At 37.9% G+C, this 19,285-nt stretch overlaps 1 protein-coding gene across 1 annotated transcript; it reads left to right on the top strand.

Moving 5' to 3' along the window:
- The first annotated feature begins 1,176 nt into the window (after window positions 1–1,176).
- Window positions 1,177–18,382, top strand: LOC137638473 (oocyte zinc finger protein XlCOF6-like). The gene is made up of 2 exons (XM_068370554.1): window positions 1,177–1,308; window positions 15,491–18,382. The coding sequence occupies exon 2, from the start codon at window positions 15,746–15,748 to the stop codon at window positions 17,882–17,884; it is 2,139 nt and encodes a 712-aa protein (XP_068226655.1). The 5' UTR covers window positions 1,177–1,308; window positions 15,491–15,745; the 3' UTR covers window positions 17,885–18,382.
- Window positions 18,383–19,285: the final 903 nt, after the last annotated feature.

Below are 19,285 nucleotides of genomic sequence, written 5' to 3'. Positions count from 1 at the left end.
CTCCTCCGTCACGCTGCCCTAGAGCGCACGATGTCAGGGGCATCGCTACGTCCCTGGCATTCAAGAGAAATTTCTCTGTGACGCAGGTTTTGCAAGCTGGGGTGTGGAAGCGCAGACGACGTTCACAGCCCACTACCTGCAGGACGTGACCCACAGGAGCTTTGATACATTCTCTATTGGCCCTGTGGTGGCTGCACAACAGCTGGTCTAACCTCAGGCTCCTTAATGGACAGGTAGCAGAAGGTTGGGGGCATTGTTACCTGGTTTTAGTCTGCGTGATTGAAAGAGTATGTCTGGCCCTTACTTCTTTCTTCATTCTCCCCTCCCTTGGGGAAAGCAGCATCCTGGTCTCTGCATAGCTGACCTCAACCTCTGCAGGTAAACCATGCTCCCTTGTGCTCCTAGTATTAACTATGATACTGTTTGCGTCCCCCGTACTCTGACGAGGTGGTATTGGGAATGTCCTAGCCTAGATTTCTATCTAAAGAACTCCAGGTCAACTTCCTAGGACGAGTCACAACTTCCTCCACACACAACTTTTGTAGGCCACGCATCCGTAGCAAGCTTCGGAGAGTGCGAGGTGCAGGGACCCCCTTTCTCGAGTGCTGCTCACTCGGTTTTCGGGTCCCCGGGTAAAGCCAAAGCCAGTAAGGCTGGGGACTTTCCATCCTTCCTAAGGGGTAAGTCACCCTATGTAAATAGCGTGGTTTGTATTTCGGTTACGGAACAAATGACAAATTCGGAGATAATTTGTATTTTTCCTAACCATACAAACCTTAGCTATTTACACATATTTGCCCGCCAGCCCTGTCCCCCAAGTCAAGTCCTACCTTTAAGTGAAGTGAGACAACTCACAGATGTGTGGGGGGGGGGAGGGGTAGCAAGCTACCCCTACCCTCGTTAAAAACTTAATGGCTCGTCATTTCAGCTACGCCGAAAAGTAAACCCTATGTAAATAGCTAAGGTTTGTATGGTTAGGAAAAATACAAATTATCTCTGAATTTGTCATATCATGACATTTGTTGTATAAAAGCTTAGCTTTAAAGGATTAGGGATCAGTTATGCCCAAGGACTACACTATTGTACTGTGTAGACTTTTTTTTTTTTTGTAGAAACCGATATTAAAGTATGTTGGGAATTTTAAGGATAGGTATTTGACTAAAGTACTGTTTTGCAGCATGAAGATTAGATATGGAAGATCGCCCTCTTGCCCGCATAGGTCCAACAGGGGGTGGTGATGTAAGGGCATCGTGCAAGAAGTGTGGCTATCCAGGACATCTAACTTACCAATGTCGGAATTTCATAAAGGTAGATTCTATTAATTTTTTTTGTCATAACTTTAGTTTATAGACCTATGATTTAACATGAACTTACTTTATATCTACAGTGATTTTATTTGATACTGTACTGAAACTAAAGATAGTGCTTTAGTTATGATAATTATGTATTCAGAATGTTTTTCCCATTAATGATTGATCTGCATACACTATTAGGAGTTGGTTCTATTATAAGGAAGTGCTGTAACAGAATTGCCTTGAAGAAATGTGTCGAAGGAATTAATCTTGTAGACAAGATATTTGATAGCATACTACTAAAATGTTAACATAATATACTGATACTTATGAGAAATTTGGCGAAAAACTTGTCGTTTATAAGATTTATTATTCCTGATCTGGATATTAATCTTTGTCACTGTGGATATTATCTCTGTCACAGTTGTTATATTCTTTGTGCTATTGACATAAGATTTTCCATAATTCTGACCATTCTTTGCATTTTGATCTTCCCAGACTTTACCATCCTGTTCATAGTACTAGTTATGCAGTCAATCCTAACAGGCTTGGCTTCTCCTCCATCATAAGGCTCAATACTGTACAGTATTCTAGAAGTTATATTCCAACTGTTATCAGATTGTGAAATGATCTTCCTAATCTAGTGTTTGAATGAGTTGAACTTCATATTTTCAAACTTCTTGCAAGTACTTATCTGTTAAATAGGATTATATAAATCTTATTTCGTAGTTTATATATATGACTGATCTATTTTAACGTTACTGATCTTGATATATATTATAATTTTTTTAAAGTAGTTTCTTGTCTTCTCATAATGTGCACTATATAGTTTATTCGTTTTTTTATTTCCTTTCTGCACTGGGATACTTTAGGGCCCTTGGGTTTGTAGCATCTGATTTTTCCACCATGGTTGTAGCTTGGCTAATAATAATAATAATGTAGTAAACTTGGCCACACTATAAATGATCTTCGAGTACAGTAAAGACTTCAAATTGAATTCTTGTTGAGAGGTTCTTAATTTACTGAATTTTGTGCTCTAGATATGTGTGATATACCCATTAGTTACAATGATTATTTCTTGGGTATAACTTCATGAATGTGGTACTGTTTTTACATCTTTAGACTCCATTGTTTGTATTGTACAGCTCTTTATGTTAATAGGAGCAAAAACATTGTTACAGCATTTTGGTATTGTTTTCCATAATGGAGAATTTACTTTTTCAGTAATAAAGCTAGGTTTCTTCAATATTCTGAAGGTTGAATAAGTCCTGGTTTAGAAGTTTCAAGAGTTTTAGGGAGTGGGAATTTGAAAGTTACATTTAAGAACAAGATAATGTACAACATGAGTTAAAGATAAATAGGAGTCCAGTAAATATTAAATGCTTACAGAGGAAGATCTTGAATTATGTAGGTACTTTTTCCTTGTCACAAACATTTACCATAAATTATCAGCTTTTTAACGAAGAGTAGATTAAGTAGAGATAAAATTAAAGTGTGGACAATGATTGGTAATGTGTAAAGAGAAACAAGGTTCTATGCTAATCATTTTTCCTTCACAGTTCTGTTTTTGACACCCAGTGGGTAGGAACAGAAAACATGACTGATAACTACTGTACTGCTAGTGATCGACAGTGAAATGTTTATTTACATTTCACTGTTGAATGCATAATTGCAAAACATCATTAATAATGTACTGTAATAGTAATTTAAATTTACAGTTATATTTTGATAGCAATACTTAGTATAAGTTTTCAACACTAGAATACCTGTACTGTACAACTGTTTAACACCAATAAATCACTATACTTTGTATAAAATGAAGAAGACCATAAAATATGTTGTTTAAAGAGCTGACAGGTATTACAAATTATATTGAGTATATACGCACAGTGACGGTGGCTCATTAGAAATTTTTTGTTATTTGCTGCCCTGTTCTGTGTTGAATTCTCAAAATTTAGGAGAGTAACATTCCATGGTCTTTCATAGTATATATTTTGAACTAAACCATCAGCCAGTGATTGAGGTAACTGAAAATAAAAGAAAAACCTTTAAGGCTAATGCCTGTAGAGCTATGCTATGATATAGAAATAGTATTATTCCATTTGATATAACAAATGAGTATACAAAGTGCGTATTTCACGTCACTTAATGTAGCTTATGACAATTTTGGGGACTTGTATTCACTTAAAAACAGAGTAATAGAAGCATTATTGGCAGCTATTCCTTTGTGGTTGACTGAGAAGGCAGTTGTTTTGATAGTGCCTCATACAACTAGGTAGACTGTATTTTAAGTACTGTTTCTCAGAAAATGTATGTAATATCCAACTGTGTATGTCTGGCAGTAACAATGGCTCCCCTAAATTGTGATAACAATTTAATCAATGACTATACTATTTGGGAATGAATACGAGATTCCTTACTAAATATAAAATTAAAGTATACAGGTTGATATACAGTATTCCATATAAAAATATAAATATATAATACATACTTAATGACCTATTATGTGCTCCCTGATGGGGACTTCCCTGTTATACTTTCTAATAACATTATAACTTGAGTGATTGGGCCTTTCTAGAATGGTGTCTGTCTTGTGGCATTTACCCTTCTCATCAAGAAAAGCATCTGATAATAATACTTTAATTTTTCCAACATGGCCAGTTTCATCTGGTCTTGTTTCCAACTACTCAACCTAACAGCCACTTATTGCGAGGTTGATTGTAGTTATGAATTAAAAGAATATCATCAGTTTCTACATTTTGAGATTTTAACCATTTTTGGTGTATGTGTAGAGATTGTACATATCCTTTTTCCCAACTTTTCTATAATTGATTAAGAAGATATTGTACACGCTGCCGTTTTTTCTTTGAAAACATGCCCTCTTTAAACAAATTACCTGGAGAATGCAATATTACCGTACACTTGAATGAAAGAAAAGGATTAGGTGTCATAGGTTCTACATTTAAAGGGTCATTCAAGTTATCTGTGGACAATGGTCGCCCATTTACAATATTTTCTGCTTGTCATAAATGTTTTCAAATATTCATCATCTAAAATTTTACTATTGTTAGACAACAATACATTCAAAATATTTCTAACAGTTCTTATTTGTCTCTCCCAAACACTACCCATATGGCTTGCATGAGGTGGGTTCATTTTAAATGTTAAAATATCACATTGGTCCTTCAATAATTAATTTTGAATATTTTCAACATACATTTCTTGGAGGCACTTTACAAACTCTTTACTTGCACCAATAAAGTTACTACCCTGATGTGAATGCAGTTGTGTACAATGGCCTCTTCTGCAAACAAATCTCCTATAGGCATTTAAGAAAGAATCTGTACTAAGAGAATTGTCAGTTTTTGAATGTGTATTGCCCTAGTTGACATACAGATAAATAATACTCCATACCTTTTGAGCTCCTTTCTACTTTCCTTAATTATATATGGACAAAAGTAGTCAACTGCACTGTAAGTGAATGAAGAAGACATTTCTAACCTATCATTTGTCAAATCAGCCATCATCTGTATCAGTATCATGTCTAGTTTTTCTGCAAGTAACACATTTTGATGAATTTTTTGCTTTTAAGGATCCACTTATTATCCAGTATTCACAAGATCTTATTTCATTCAAAGTTAAATTTCTACCTTGATGGTGTACTTTATTATGATAGTAGCAGATTATCAAATCTGTAATACTGTATGACTATTCTTGGGCAAAATCACAAGATATTTTACATGGACATCAAAATTACTTCTGTGTAATCTGCCACCAACCCTTATTTAGCCGTCACTATCAATGAATAGATCAAGCTTGTACAAATTACTAGATTTCCTAAAACATTTATCAATTTTGTTATTGCCTACACTTAATAACTTAACTGATATATTGAAAAGCTTCTCTTTTGACTAATTTGATACAGTAATTGTAATTTCTGCCTTGATTAGTTCTACAGACACGGGAACATACTCGGTACATAATGATTTGTTTCAATTTATCAATAAACCTATTACATAGAGCTAATGACCTTCTGGCATGTGTCCAATCTGAGTTGTAATTAAGTCTAGTAAGTATGGTAGCATAATTGTTATCAGTGTTAGTTGCCAGTGACACTTTCTTTAATTCTGGATCCTTTTCTGCAACTTCTAATGAACTTAAAGTTTCAGCAATCATATTATCATCTAAGATTTCAGGTCCATACTACCACATATAGTTGATAGTCAGATTATGAACAAACATGCCTCTTGAACATAAATCTGCAGGATTATCCCTTGAGGAAACATATTTCCACTGTTCAGGTAAGGTGTGATTTCTAATTTGCTTAACTATGTTAGCAACATAAACTTTAAATTGTTTAGATTGATTAGCTATGTATGCAAGTATAATTGTACTATCTACCCAAAATACCTCTTAACTGATATTGACCTTAGTCTTTAAGAAACGACTCACATTTACAGATATTAAGCAGCAGTGAGCTCTATCCTAATTATAGTGAAAGATTTCAAGGGAGGTACTTGATTTAGCCATAACTAATCTAGTATGTACTTGTCCATTAGCATCTGTCATTCTTAAGTATGAACATTGATCATAACCCTTGTCTCTAGCATCAGAAAAACAATGCAATTCAAAGTCTATGACAGTCATATTGACTGGTTTATAACATCTCTCAACTTTAATATCTTCAATTTGAGTAATTGAGATAACCAGTTTTCCCAATCAGTAATAACAGTTTCAGGAATAGGATCATTCCAGCCAAAGTCTTGCTTACATAAGGGTTGTAAAACTTTCTTACCTGTAAGAATAAATGGTGATATGTCAAGGGGGTCAAAAATTGAGCTAACTATGTATAAAACATTTCTTCTAGTACTAGGCCTTTGAATGGTTTTGACTGAAATTAAAAATATCTTTGTTCCAACACGGAGTATCTGTTTTGGTACACTATTCCTAAAGTTTGTTCTACTGTTAACTTATCCTTTGTCAAATCAAGATTCTTAACTGATTGAGCAATTTCATCAGGACACATAGCCTTTAAAACTTCAATATTGTTGGCAAGAAATTTGTGCAAATGGAAACCACCCGTTTTACATATCATTTGACTGTCTTTGGCTAATATTGCTTCCTCCACTGTAGCTACAGACTTTAGGCCATTATCAATATAAAAAGTCGTCTTTAATGAACTTTGCTGCATTTTCAGTATTGTTATCCTTAAATTTATCAGCAGCAATTTTCAAAGCATAGTTTACACCAGAAAGAGAGCTTTTAGCACTAAATAGATGAACAGTCATCCTAAATTGAACAATGTCACCTAAATCATTATTATCAAACCACAAAAATCGTAAAAGATTTGTGTTCTTCATTTACTAAAACTTGCTTCTACATCACAAGTAAATGGAACATAATGATTTCTAAATCTACACAAAATACCAGCTAGATTATTTGACAAGTCTGGTCCCTGAAGCAAACAATCATTCAAATTTACATTTTTATACAGAAAAGAATCAAATACTACTATGATTTTTTCAGGCTTTCTAGGATGATAAACTCCATGATGTGGAATAAACCAAACCTTTCCATAAGAAAGGGATGTTTCATTCAAAGGAACCCTTCCAGCATAACCCTTATCTATAGTATTCTTCTTGAAACTTTATGTAATAATTTATTATTCTGACATTTTTGTGAAGGCTTTGCTTCAGGTTGATTAGTCTTTTCTGGACTACTAATTTATTATCTGTGAAATGAATATCACCATCTTTGAGTGGCAATGGAATTTTAAACTGTTCATCATCATTGATCTTAATACCATTGCTAACAATTTTAATAAACCTTCTTTCTTCTACTGACCAAGCTACCTCATCATCACTACCAGATTCAAACATCTCTCTGACATGGTGAATACTGTAAAAATATTATTTGATCTTTTGGAATTTATTTCAATTTCTTCAACTACAACAATATATCTCTCTAAATTATTTTCTGTGTTATATACATTACCAATAATTCCCCACCCAAGTCCTGTTCTCTGACCATAGGGCTTGTTTTCGGAACCAGGAATTATTTTTAAGGGTTTGACAGCCCTTATACAGTTTACACCTATCAATAGGCCTATCTCAATGTCAGGCTTGTACTCCATCATTCTTACAGCAATTTTCTGAAGATGAGGCCATCTTAAAGCTGAAAATATTTGGGGGATTTGTGCTCTTCTTGCAGATATAGTTTTTCTAGAGGAGGCACATGGTAAAGTTACGGTATTGTTTTCACCTATGCCCTTAACTGGTAGACCACATATTTTAGTATTTTTATAGCCTCTTCACCCAGCATAGTTGCTATTTTGATAATAGAAATTTGGCCAGTGAGATTGATATGTCTTAATACACTTCCCTTGATAAAACAAGCGCCTGACTGATTATCCAATACCGTATACACCATAACCTTTTTATTTGTATCCCTATGACTTAACTAAACTGGTACAATCATTGCATGAACATCAGCTGAAAAATATCTGTTAATATTAAATCAATTAGTTACAGCCTGTTTATGTAGGGTATCACAAGAACTTTCTTTTTATCAAGTTTTCACCATGGAGAAATGTCGGGTGCCATCACTCATTTAATACATTTCCTTGGTCTTAAACAATATTTTGAATAATGACCAACCTTGAAAAAACACTTGCACAATTTTTTTGTCTGTCAAGTATTGATTTCTTTGAGCAAGATTAAGTTTTAAGAACTCAGGACACCATTCCATTTCATGGTTTTGTCTATAGTAATAGCATGTGAAACTTGCGTTCATTTTACTCTCGGCTTGTTTTTCATTCTTAGATTTATTTTCATCAGATTCAGCATTTGTAACATTATTAACTTCATTGAATTTAGTAACAAATGAGGTGCGCTTCATAACCTACCCTTGTGGCTGCTTTACTTTAGGTGTAACTATTGTATCTTTCTTATTAAGTGCTGTGTAAGATGATGTTGGATGACATGTCTTATTAGCTTTGTCTTATGAACCTTGTCCCCTCTGATGGTCCAGCACTTTGCTGCAGTAGAGGGGCTTGAGTGTCCCAATGATGGGCTGGGCAATGGCGGTGGGGTAGTTTATCCACCCTGGCAGGCTCAACCATACCGCTAAGGCCAGTTCTGAGAGACCAGACCAAGACTGGACCCCTATAGGCCTTCTCCTTTATTTTAAGATAGGCAAAGGCTAGGAGAAGGAAAACTCCAAAATCAAACCAAACAAGACCCCAACGGCGGAGCTTCCCAGCGCCGGCGGAAGAGGGCAATGCCTGTTGGGCAGGCAACAAGGCGGGCCTTGACATAACAAGAACCCGGCAGCCCGATGCAACCAACATCGGAGAAGCCGCCTGTCTCATATGCCTTGAGCCGCGGTGAAAATGATGTGGGCCAAGTGTGTGTGCGTGGCCGTTGCAAAGCCACGACCACCCAAAACAATATACCTAGCTACTGGCATTCTGTCGTTTCCTCCACCCTTCTTCATCTCTTTCTCACCATCATCATCATCATCACCACCAGCAAGTCCTGAGGCGACAGCACCGTGGGTGAAGGGGGCAGGCCTGGATAGCTGGAAGCCCTTAGCCCACGACTGCACTCAGGCGGCGAGTCTAGGATTCAGTCGCTCTCTGGTGACAGTGCCGTGACACCAGAGTTCGGCAGCTGGACCTGTGACTGGGCTGGCCTATTGAGGACAATGCAGCCCACCCCACATGGGGAGGCCCCTAGAAAAGGTGGGGTAAACATCGGACACGGCAAACCCGTCTGGTCAGCTCACCGCGGCTGGCGGACATCCCACTAATGTGGTCGAAATAACAAGAAAAAAATATTAACCTTAGGTGCGTGGAACATCCGCACCCTCCAAGACGTGATGAACACCAATTGCCCGGAACGACGTACAGCCCTCGTCTGCAAAGAGCTAGCCCGCTTCAATGTTGATGTGGCGGCTCTTAGCGAGACCAGACTACCTGAAGAGGGCAACATCAGGGAAGCTGGAACAGGCTACACCATCTTCTGGAAAGGCAAGGCCCTAGAGGAGCCTCGCATCCACGGTGTCGGCTTCGCCATCCGTTCCCAGCTAGTGCAGCAGCACAACCTCGCTCCCAAGGCCATCAGTGAGCGCCTGATGACTGTCCGCATCCCCAACACGCAGGACAGACATCTCACCCTGATCTCTGTCTACGCCCCGACTATGACCTCAACCGATGATAACAAAGCTGCCTTCTACACCCAGCTCGACCGCACCATCCAGGCAGTGCCCGCCAATGACAAGCTTGTTGTGCTTGGCGACTTTAATGCCCGAGTAGGCAAAGACCATCGCCTGTGGGAGGGAATCATCGGCCGCCATGGCATTGGAAATTGCAACGCCAATGGCCAACTCCTACTGGGTCTGTGTGCAGAACACCAACTTGTGGTAACCAACACCATCTTCCAGTTACCAAAGTGACAAAAGACCACATGGAGACACCCATGGTCTAAACACTGGCACACCCTGGACTACGTCCTGACCAGAGCCAGAGACCGAGGAGACGTCCGCATCACCCGATCCATGCCCAGAGCGGACGACTGCTGGACGGACCACAGACTCCTCATCTCCCGACTCTCCGTGACGACCCTACGACCACCCAGAAGGGCACCTGACAGCGTACCACACCAACGCTTTGATTGTAGGAAGCTCCGCAACCCACAGGTGGCACAGAACTACAAGGAGGCCTGCGAACAATACCTCGCAGACCCTGTGGGTCAGGCCACTGTCGAGCACCACTGGACCACCCTCAGAAACGCCATGGCCCGTGCCGCGGAGGAAACACTAGGCTACACCACCAAGAAACGGCAGGATTGGTTTGATGAGAATGATGCTACCATCTCTCTTCTCATTGAAACCAAACGACAAGCACGCCTGACTTTGGAAAACCAACCAACAGCAGCTAACAAATGTGCTCACAAGGTGGCTGAAGCTGGTTGCCAAAGAGGTATCCATGAAGCCCAGAACACCTGGTGGCAAAGAAAAGCTGCAGAAATACAGTTTCGCTGACCAACGTGACCTGCGCAGCTTCTATGCAGCAACAAAAGAAATATTTGGTCCCACACGGTCATCAGTGGGCAGCCTGAAGGACGCGGATGGGGCCACGACCATCACCGACAGCGAGGGCATCCTGGCCAGGTGGAGGTCTCACTTTGAGAACCTCCTCAATGACCAAGCAGACACCCCAGACGATCTCCTGCGAATGACCCCGCAGCATCCCGTCCGTCACTGGATGGCACTACCACCCTCCATCCATGACTTCAACAAGGCCCTGCAGCGCATGAAGCCCGGCAAAGCCCCAGGGCCAGACAACATCCCGTTGGAGCTCCTCACTCACGGTGGCCCCGGCTTGAGGAACCATTTGATGCTCCTTATACTGAAAATATGGGAGACCAAGACCCCCCCCAGTGACTTCCGCGATGCAAACATCGTTACCATCTTCAAGAAGGGAGACAGGGAGAACTGTAACAACTACCGGGGAATATCACTACTAAGCATCGCGAGTAAGATTTTCGCTCGGATTCTCCTTGACCGCCTCCTTATTCTCGCAGAAGACGTCCTGCCAGAGTCCCAGTGCGGCTTTCGACCTTCCCGCGGGACCATAGACATGATCTTCTGTGCGCGACAACTACAAGAGAAGAGCCTCGAACAACAACAGCCCATAATGTTCATCTTCTGGGATTTGAAAAAGGCCTTCGACAAAGTACCTTGACCTGCCATGTGGGCTGTCCTCAAAAGATATGGCTGCACACCCGATTTTGTCAAGCTGGTGCGTGCCCTCCATGACGGAATGGTTGGGAGAGTCTGCCACCAGAACTCTCTTTCAGACCCATTCCCCATCAATGGCGGCCTGAAGCAGGGCTGTGTTCTGGCCCCGACGTGTTTCTCGCTATACACCGCAGCAATGCTCAACGAGATTCCCCCAGACACACCCTCAGTCGACCTACGTTTCCGCATGGATGGAGGCGCTTTCAACCTCGCTAGACTCCGCGCCAGAACCAAGACCACCTTTTGTGCAGTGCGAGAACTGCAGTATGCTGACGACAATGCCACCCCAGGTCAGACAGCAGAGGACCTGCAGTCGTTAGCTGATGCATACAACTCTGCCTACGAACGTTTTGGGATGCAAGTCAACTCAGACAAAACCAAGACCCTCGTCCAACATCCACCAGGAATGATGCTCCCCAACTTCAATACCACAGTGAATGACCAACCGTTAGAACAGGTGGACCAGTTCTCCTACCTAGGGAGCATCCTAACATCAGATCCCACAAGCAAAAAGGACGTGGAGAACAGGATCAAGGCAGCCCACTCCGTCTTTGGCCGACTCAACTGCCGCGTATTTAACAACCACGCACTGACAATGACCACCAAAATAATGGTGTTCAGGGCAGTAGTCCTCTCCACGCTCCTGTATGCATGTGAAACATGGACGCTATATAGAAACGATATTAAAATCCTAGAACGCTTCCAACAAATGAAACTGAGGCAGATCTTGAAAATCCCCTGGGAGAGCCACACCACCAACATTGAAGTCTTAGAACGTGCCTCGCTGACCAGCGTGGAGGCCACCATCATCCACCACCGCCTCCGCTGGATAGGACACGTGCATAGGATGGATCCATCTAGGCTCCCAAAGAAAATATTCTACGGAGAACTGACCCAGGGCACCAGATCACGAGGAGGCCCGAAAATGCGCTATAAAGATCAACTAAAGCGCACCCTGGCTCTAACTGACATCGATCCTTCCTCATGGGAAGAAACAGGCAGGGACAGGAAAACCTGGAGGAGTACAGTACACCATGTCACCGTGGACTTCGAGGAGAGGAGGAGACAAAATGAGGAGGCTAGGAGGAGAAGAGGGAGAGAGCGATTAGAACAGCCCCGCCCACCACCTACCCTCCCTTGTGAACACTGTCCGCGACTTCCACCACAGACTAGGACTTAACAGCCACATCAGGCATAAGCACCCACCCCACAGATAGGAGGCTGATGGCTAACGACAGAACCCAATACTCGGACACGAGTGGGCGACGACGACGTTGAACCTTGTAAACTTCAAATATAGATATTCCTCTTCATTGACTGTGATTCTTTTTGTTAGTTACTGTTCCATTTCTCTGTAATTTGAGATGGTAATTTCTGTAACATAAGCCTATTTTCTTTGGAATCGTTAAGAACAGATAAGTACTTTATGATTCCCATGGCTGTTTTACAGTGTTCTAAGAAATCAAAATTTTCTTAGGTGTAAATACTGTATCCTTCTTATTAAGTGCACTGTAAGATGATGTTGGATGACATGCCTTATTATAGTCGCTTCGTCTCTTGTGAACCTTGTAAACATTTCAAAAGATGGATATTCCTCTTAATTGAGTATGATTCTTTTAATTACTGTACAGTTCCATTTCTCCGCAATTTGAGATGGTAATTTTTATAACGTGTCTATTTTTGGGGGGATCGTTAAGAACTGATAAGTACCTCATGATTCCCATGGCTGTTTTACAGTATTCTAAGAAATCATAAAATTTCCTCAAACTTGGGCCATCATTAATTGTAATCTTAGGCCAACTTTCAAGTTTGCTTCTAAAGGCATCTGCAACAATAAATTTATTTCCAAACCTATCACAAAGTATCTTCCAAGCCTTATCGTAAGTCTCCTGGGTGCCAAAAGAAATAAAATTATCAATGGCAGCTTTAGCCTGACCATCCGTAAATTTACCTAACTCAATACAATCTTTCAGCGGCATCAGTATTCTATTATAAATGAGATAGTAGTCATGACAGATGGCTTTTATAGGCTTGAAAATATAATAAAAGCTCAGATTTTATTGAAACACGTACAGTATAGGAGAAGGAGCAACAGTATATTAGAGGTGTTTTAAACATGGAAATAGCTCTGTATTTTGAAAGGGAACTATAGAAAAGTTAAGATCAGGTGGAAAGAGAAACACTTAGACCAGATGCGAATGAAGGCATAAAGGGCGCTTTATAAGACAAGGTTCTCTAAACTTATTAACTTTGAAGGGATGGGAGCAATGAGGATGAAATGTTTGAAAAGAGTTATTTCTGACATGATTGAAAAATCAAGATGTTCATTTGATACTTTACATCAGGGACTCGCAGAAATTAAAGGTATCATAGCTAGTTGGGCTTATGAGATATTAATTGAGATCTTCCATAGTGATAGTTACCCCTGGTTTCGGCAAGGATACAATTCTGTTTTTCCTGTGGACAATATAAGTACTGTACCATATTTGATGGCCAATAGGATGTACTGTACTTGTTTTCCCAAAATTTTGGTTTAAAATATCGCCCTGCCTCTTATACATCTTGGGTGAAGTTGGAGACTTACCGTAGGCCTTTTTCTAACCCAGCTTACGCTGGTACTTATACCTGCCCTAAACTCCATGTATCCTTATTCTATTTTTATTGTTGGTATTATTGTACAGTATTATTATTGGTGTTTTAAGAATGAATTCATTAAAATAAAAGCAATTGAATCTGAAATGATGTGACTTGGCATTTATAAACATCAGTTGACAACATAGTTATGGTTGCGTTCTCAGCAATCTTTTAACTTTTTCTTTCCTTAACCTTTGATAATTTTAATGGTATCGTCAATAACAGTAGTAATGAAATTTAGATTAGCATATTTATATTCCATTAAAAATCTAACATGATTCGAATTATCCTCGCTCTTTCTCCAGTCGAGCTTCATCTTCTCTGTCACATCATACTGTTCTTAGTGGTAAGGTAATGCCTCACAACACGAAATTAATTAGTTCTGGAGTAGCTTTTGTAAAGTGATTTTTTCGTGTTGTGCGTCAAATTTCACATACAAATTGCCTAATTTGTTCCAAACCCTACAAAACACCACATTAAATATCATAATAAAGCTACAGTATAACCACAATGAAATACTGTACAGCCAAATACATTTGAACCATTCAATATACGTAAACTAACTGTTAATACTTGTAAATTACAACATAATGTAATAGTAAATGGAAAGTAATACAATACATACAGTACATATACTAAATATACAGTTCCATATGTACTGTACTATTATAGTTACCCTTATTATAGACTACAGCTATATGTTCTGTTGTCTTAACCCATTTTCTTCAACTCTTTTTGATAGGTGACTATTTTATTCTCAGCCTGGCTGGCAAATCTCTCGTCTTAAAATGAAACATTTTTCGTAGTGAGACATAAAAAATATTTGCATCTTGTTTCCCAGCTTGAAAATCTCGTAAGCAGAGTCTTTCGTGAAGAGAGGTATGACTGAACTTTATCATAACGAACAAACGAATGCATGTACACATCTTTGTACAGTGTAAGTTAGCTTTTGCAACAACAGGACTTTTACCAAGTATTGGTTATGTAATAATAATGTTATTGTTAATTTTATTTTACTTACTTTAAAATCGTTAGTAATTTAGAAATAAGAGTGATTTCATATCAAGTGTTTCCTAATAAACGGTGCCTAAAACAAAACGTTTTGTTTATATTTCATCATCAATCATAACGAACAAACAAACTCATTTACACATTCTGGTGATAACACCAAGAGCTTTTAGTAAAAAGATGTTATTACAAATATTTTTCTTGCCACATCCCTAAAAATTTTGACGTCGCATAGGAGAAAAACCCTCTTGTGTGCGTTAAGTCAATTGATGATGGAACGTAAATAAAGTACTGTAGTGATTTTGGTTTTATGTTGTGTATTTGACTATTTTTAAGTATACAACGAAAGCTAGCCTATGCACTGATGGTTTTGTGATTCACCAGTCATCTTATACAGCAAATATGACCCAAATTCTTTAAAAATTTACTTGATCTTTGATTTCGTCTTATCTGAAGGTCCGTCTTATGTGCGGAAATATATGGTATGTTTCTACTTGTGTAATGTACAGCTAGACTTGTTTTCATCAATATATACTTAAATACACTAAAAACAGTTTTCCTAAATGTGACCAGCTGAAATGAGGTTGCGTCTTATAGGCCGTCAAATACGGTAGTTATAATTTGTACTGTATTTTACATGCAAAATTTTTTGTTGTTGGACCAAATTTTTAAAATCTGTCCAATTAATTTTAACTTATTTATTTGGCATTATTATATAGTTTCTAAACAGCAGAATTAATTTTCTTTCTCTACAGGTATTTGAAGGCTATGATTCGAACATTGTACTGTGATTCTTTGGGAATGGTTTTTATGCATGGCGGTAGAGAATGAAGAAATCTTTTTAACAAGGATCAAATTGATAAAGGGAAATTTTCTTCTATTAAGAATTATATTTTGACTATTGCTAAACGTGGAAGTGGCTTTGCTAATATATTTAACCAAAATACCTATGGTTAGGCTAGAATAATTTGCATTATCCACTGTTCTTTAGTTCATGTCAGTGGAATTGAATGAAAATGTTTTCACCACAGAATGAAGTTGATGCTCCCCCACAAGGTAATGAGGATGAGGTAAATGATGAATTACTTACCAGTGTTATTGGTGTAGGGAAAGAAGTAGCCATAAAGAGATACAGTGCAGATGAAAGTAAAATATGTAAAATCAGGGAGCTGGGTAATGAATTTGTCATCTTAGAATTCAGTGGAGATGAGACAGAAGGTGAAGAGAATCTTAAGACTTGCACACAGGAATTGATAACAAAAAATGAAGATGAGTGTAGGGAAGGTTCAGGCTGCCAAGACTTGACTACTTCATTTCTGGGAGAAAATACTAGAAAAGAAAAATCTCCTCACAGCAAGGCTATATCAAATTGCAGACATTTCAATTGCATAGAATGTACAAGTGTCTTTATAACTCCACTTGATTTTAATAGACATCTAATGGCCCATCAGCATCAGGAACATGATAACCAGGATAGAAAATGCAATGACGTCAATCACAATTTTATTGAAAGATCAGATTCAAGTTGTCCAAATTTAATGAGTGAAGTGGAAATTGATGAAGAACCAAAAATAGAACCCGAAATATCATGGGAAAAATACAATGGCGAAAATTTGGAAAGAAATGAAGAAAATACAGTGGAGTTAATTGGTGAAGAATTACGAGGTGAAGAAAGTGGCGATACCTATGACGGAGATATAGAAGCTAAAGAAGAGGAGTTTAAGTTTGAGTGTAACGGTTGTAAGAAATCCTATAGAAATCGCCGCGGTCTCAATCGTCACCTCAGAGTCCATAAGGGTGAAAAACCATATTTGTGTCTTATTTGTAATAGAAGGTATTCTTACAAACATGATTTGCACAATCATGTCAAAAATCATACAAATTCTCCTTTGGAAATTCACAAGTTGTCAGATTATGTGGATAAACCATTTAAGTGCGGTATATGCACACAGCAATTTTCATTTGAGTTTGATTTTGAAAGGCATTTAAAAGATCACAATAAACATATTGAAGGCACAGTTGAAGCTGTCGATGAAACAGAATTGCAGGAGAACCAGATTCCTACAGTAAGTAGTACATCAGTGGTTGAAGAAAATGTTGATGTAGTCAATGGTGTTTTAGCAAGTGATGGAAGTCCTGAAAATCTATACTTGAGAAAGCTAAGGCCAAAAATTACCAAGCTTCAAGATAAGGGCATTGAAAATTGTAATGTCTGCATTTACTGCAAGAAAGAGTTTGCAAATAAAGCAAGTTATGACGAACACTTCATGAAATCCATGAAATCCAAGGGCAACAAACCTTATGGGTGTTGTGTATGTTTCAGAGGGTTTTCATATAAACAGTGTTTACAGAAACATTTGGAAAATCATATATCAGATGCTCAAGATGGTAAGGAGACACTTAAAATCACTAAGAGAAAACCTTCTAAGTGTGTGGTTTGTCATATAGTCTTGTCATCAAAATCTGAGCTTCGTGGCCACATGCAGACTCATGGAAGAACTGTTAAAAAGAAACCGAAAGTTAAGGAAAAGCAATTTGAATGTGAAGTATGTGGTAGGGAATTTGCTTTTGAAAGAGCATTTATGAAGCATTGTAGAGCTCACAATGCATCACATTTGTATCAGTGTTTTTTGTGTGATAAAAATTTTGTGACCAAAAGAAAACTAACCTTTCACATGAAATTTCATAAGAAAGGAGGACTTGATAAAGTATTGCCAAATTTTTCGGTTGTAGGACAGGGGAAAAAATTGCATACAGAAATTGTTGATAAAAATCACAGTGGTTATAATCTTTCTCCTGAAAATTCTTCCCTTGACAAGGATGGTCATGGTACACTGGAAGACCCAAGATATTTACAGCACCCAAAGATGTGCAAGTGTTTTGCATGTCACAGTGATCCAGGAGATGGAAAAAAGAAGCAAAGTGCAAGGGAATGCCCTGAAGATTGTGTTGTAATTCAGGAGTGTAAACATAGCGGTCAGGTTAGTCCAGATTCTCTAGAACCGTGTGAGAAAATGCAGAGTTGTGTTGAAAGTCATCGATGTTTACTGTGTAAAAGAAGTTTTCAGGATAGAGAAAAGTTAGATAAACATGGATTAATTTGTCCCAAATTAATTGCTGTTGATTTCATTATAAACAGTCTACTGTAATTTAGCTTGTAAAGATACATGCTTAACAAGTTTGTGTATATTTTTTTTTTTACTCTTATTTATGAAGTTATTTTCTCCAAGGTAATTTTAAGATGATTTAAGTAATTGATGTATTTTGGTCTGTTATGAGTTCAGTATATATTGTTGAAAGAGTTGAATAACTTCTTGAAGGCAATTTATTGCACTATAATTTGAAATATTGGTTTTGAACCAGATAACTAATTTAACAGTGTGCATATTGTTTGGTTAATACTGTATGTAATTGTTGGGCTTTTGAATCTTACAGAATAGTGCTTTATATTTTTATAAAATCACAATATTTGTTAAAATATTAGTTTTTCAAGTAATTATTTTTTTTTGTCCTAGCACCAAGTTTTGTTTTATGTTGATCCTTATTCAGTGGAGTATCTTGAATCATTTTTCATTTACAGTTTTTGATTAATATGATTATTAAAGTGAGATTTTTTTTCTCAAGTTCCATAATTTCTGAAATTAGATTTAGTTTATTGTATGTAAATAAAGTTATAAAAAACTAAACTTATAAAGACAGGTTCTAACCTACAAACTACTATGTTATAGCCTATGGAATTCCTTGTTTGAAATTTGAATTTTTTTTTCTTAAGATTTAATGCCTATAAATTCTTAGGAAAGTGTGGTACAGTTTAGATTTTGTTGATTTTTTTTTTTTTTTGCTTCACGTTAACTTTTACAATATTCTCTCGTGCCAAAAATATCTTTTATAAGTACAGTAAGGGTTGCCCCGGTTAATTGGTAAGTTATCCTTTTGACCGGTTAATATGGGCTGATTAGTAAATTATTTTTCTTTCATGATACAGTACTATGTAAATAACAAGGTATCAATAATTTTAATACAAGGATGGTGGTGATACCTTTCTACAATTATTTCAAGCAAATCTTAATGCAAATGTATATTAGGTAAGTCAGATTTAATATATAAGATTAGGATATGAGCTGAAGTACCAGTATTTGCTTCAAATGTGAAACAAGAAAAAATCAATATATTGTACAGTATATCTATTTTAACTTCCTTAGTACAGTAATTAGGTAATATCCTTCACCATGCCGGCTGTACACAAGGAAGCAAGTAATTTTGATATATCATGAAAAGTATGGAATTAGGCAAGTGATAGTACTAAGTACAGGTTGGGTCTCATAAATTAGTTGATATCATAAGAATATGTTTGTGAAACAATTGGAACCTATGCATATCGTTATATCGTCTTCATAATCAGGTACATATCATTATCTGGTTATTGGTTAAATATTCACGTGGGGCTAGACATAAAAGGAGCCTCCACTCTTAACGTCCATTGCATTTTCTTTCGGTTTTCATTCAGGTTTAAGTCTTCATCTGTGCCATTTTGTCTTGACTATTTTAGT

The sequence above is a fragment of the Palaemon carinicauda genome, chromosome 3 (genome assembly GCF_036898095.1).
Source record: "Palaemon carinicauda isolate YSFRI2023 chromosome 3, ASM3689809v2, whole genome shotgun sequence".
NCBI lineage: Eukaryota > Metazoa > Arthropoda > Malacostraca > Decapoda > Palaemonidae > Palaemon > Palaemon carinicauda.
Note: the sequence above shows the minus strand (reverse complement) of the source record. Positions and strands in the feature narration are given on the sequence as shown.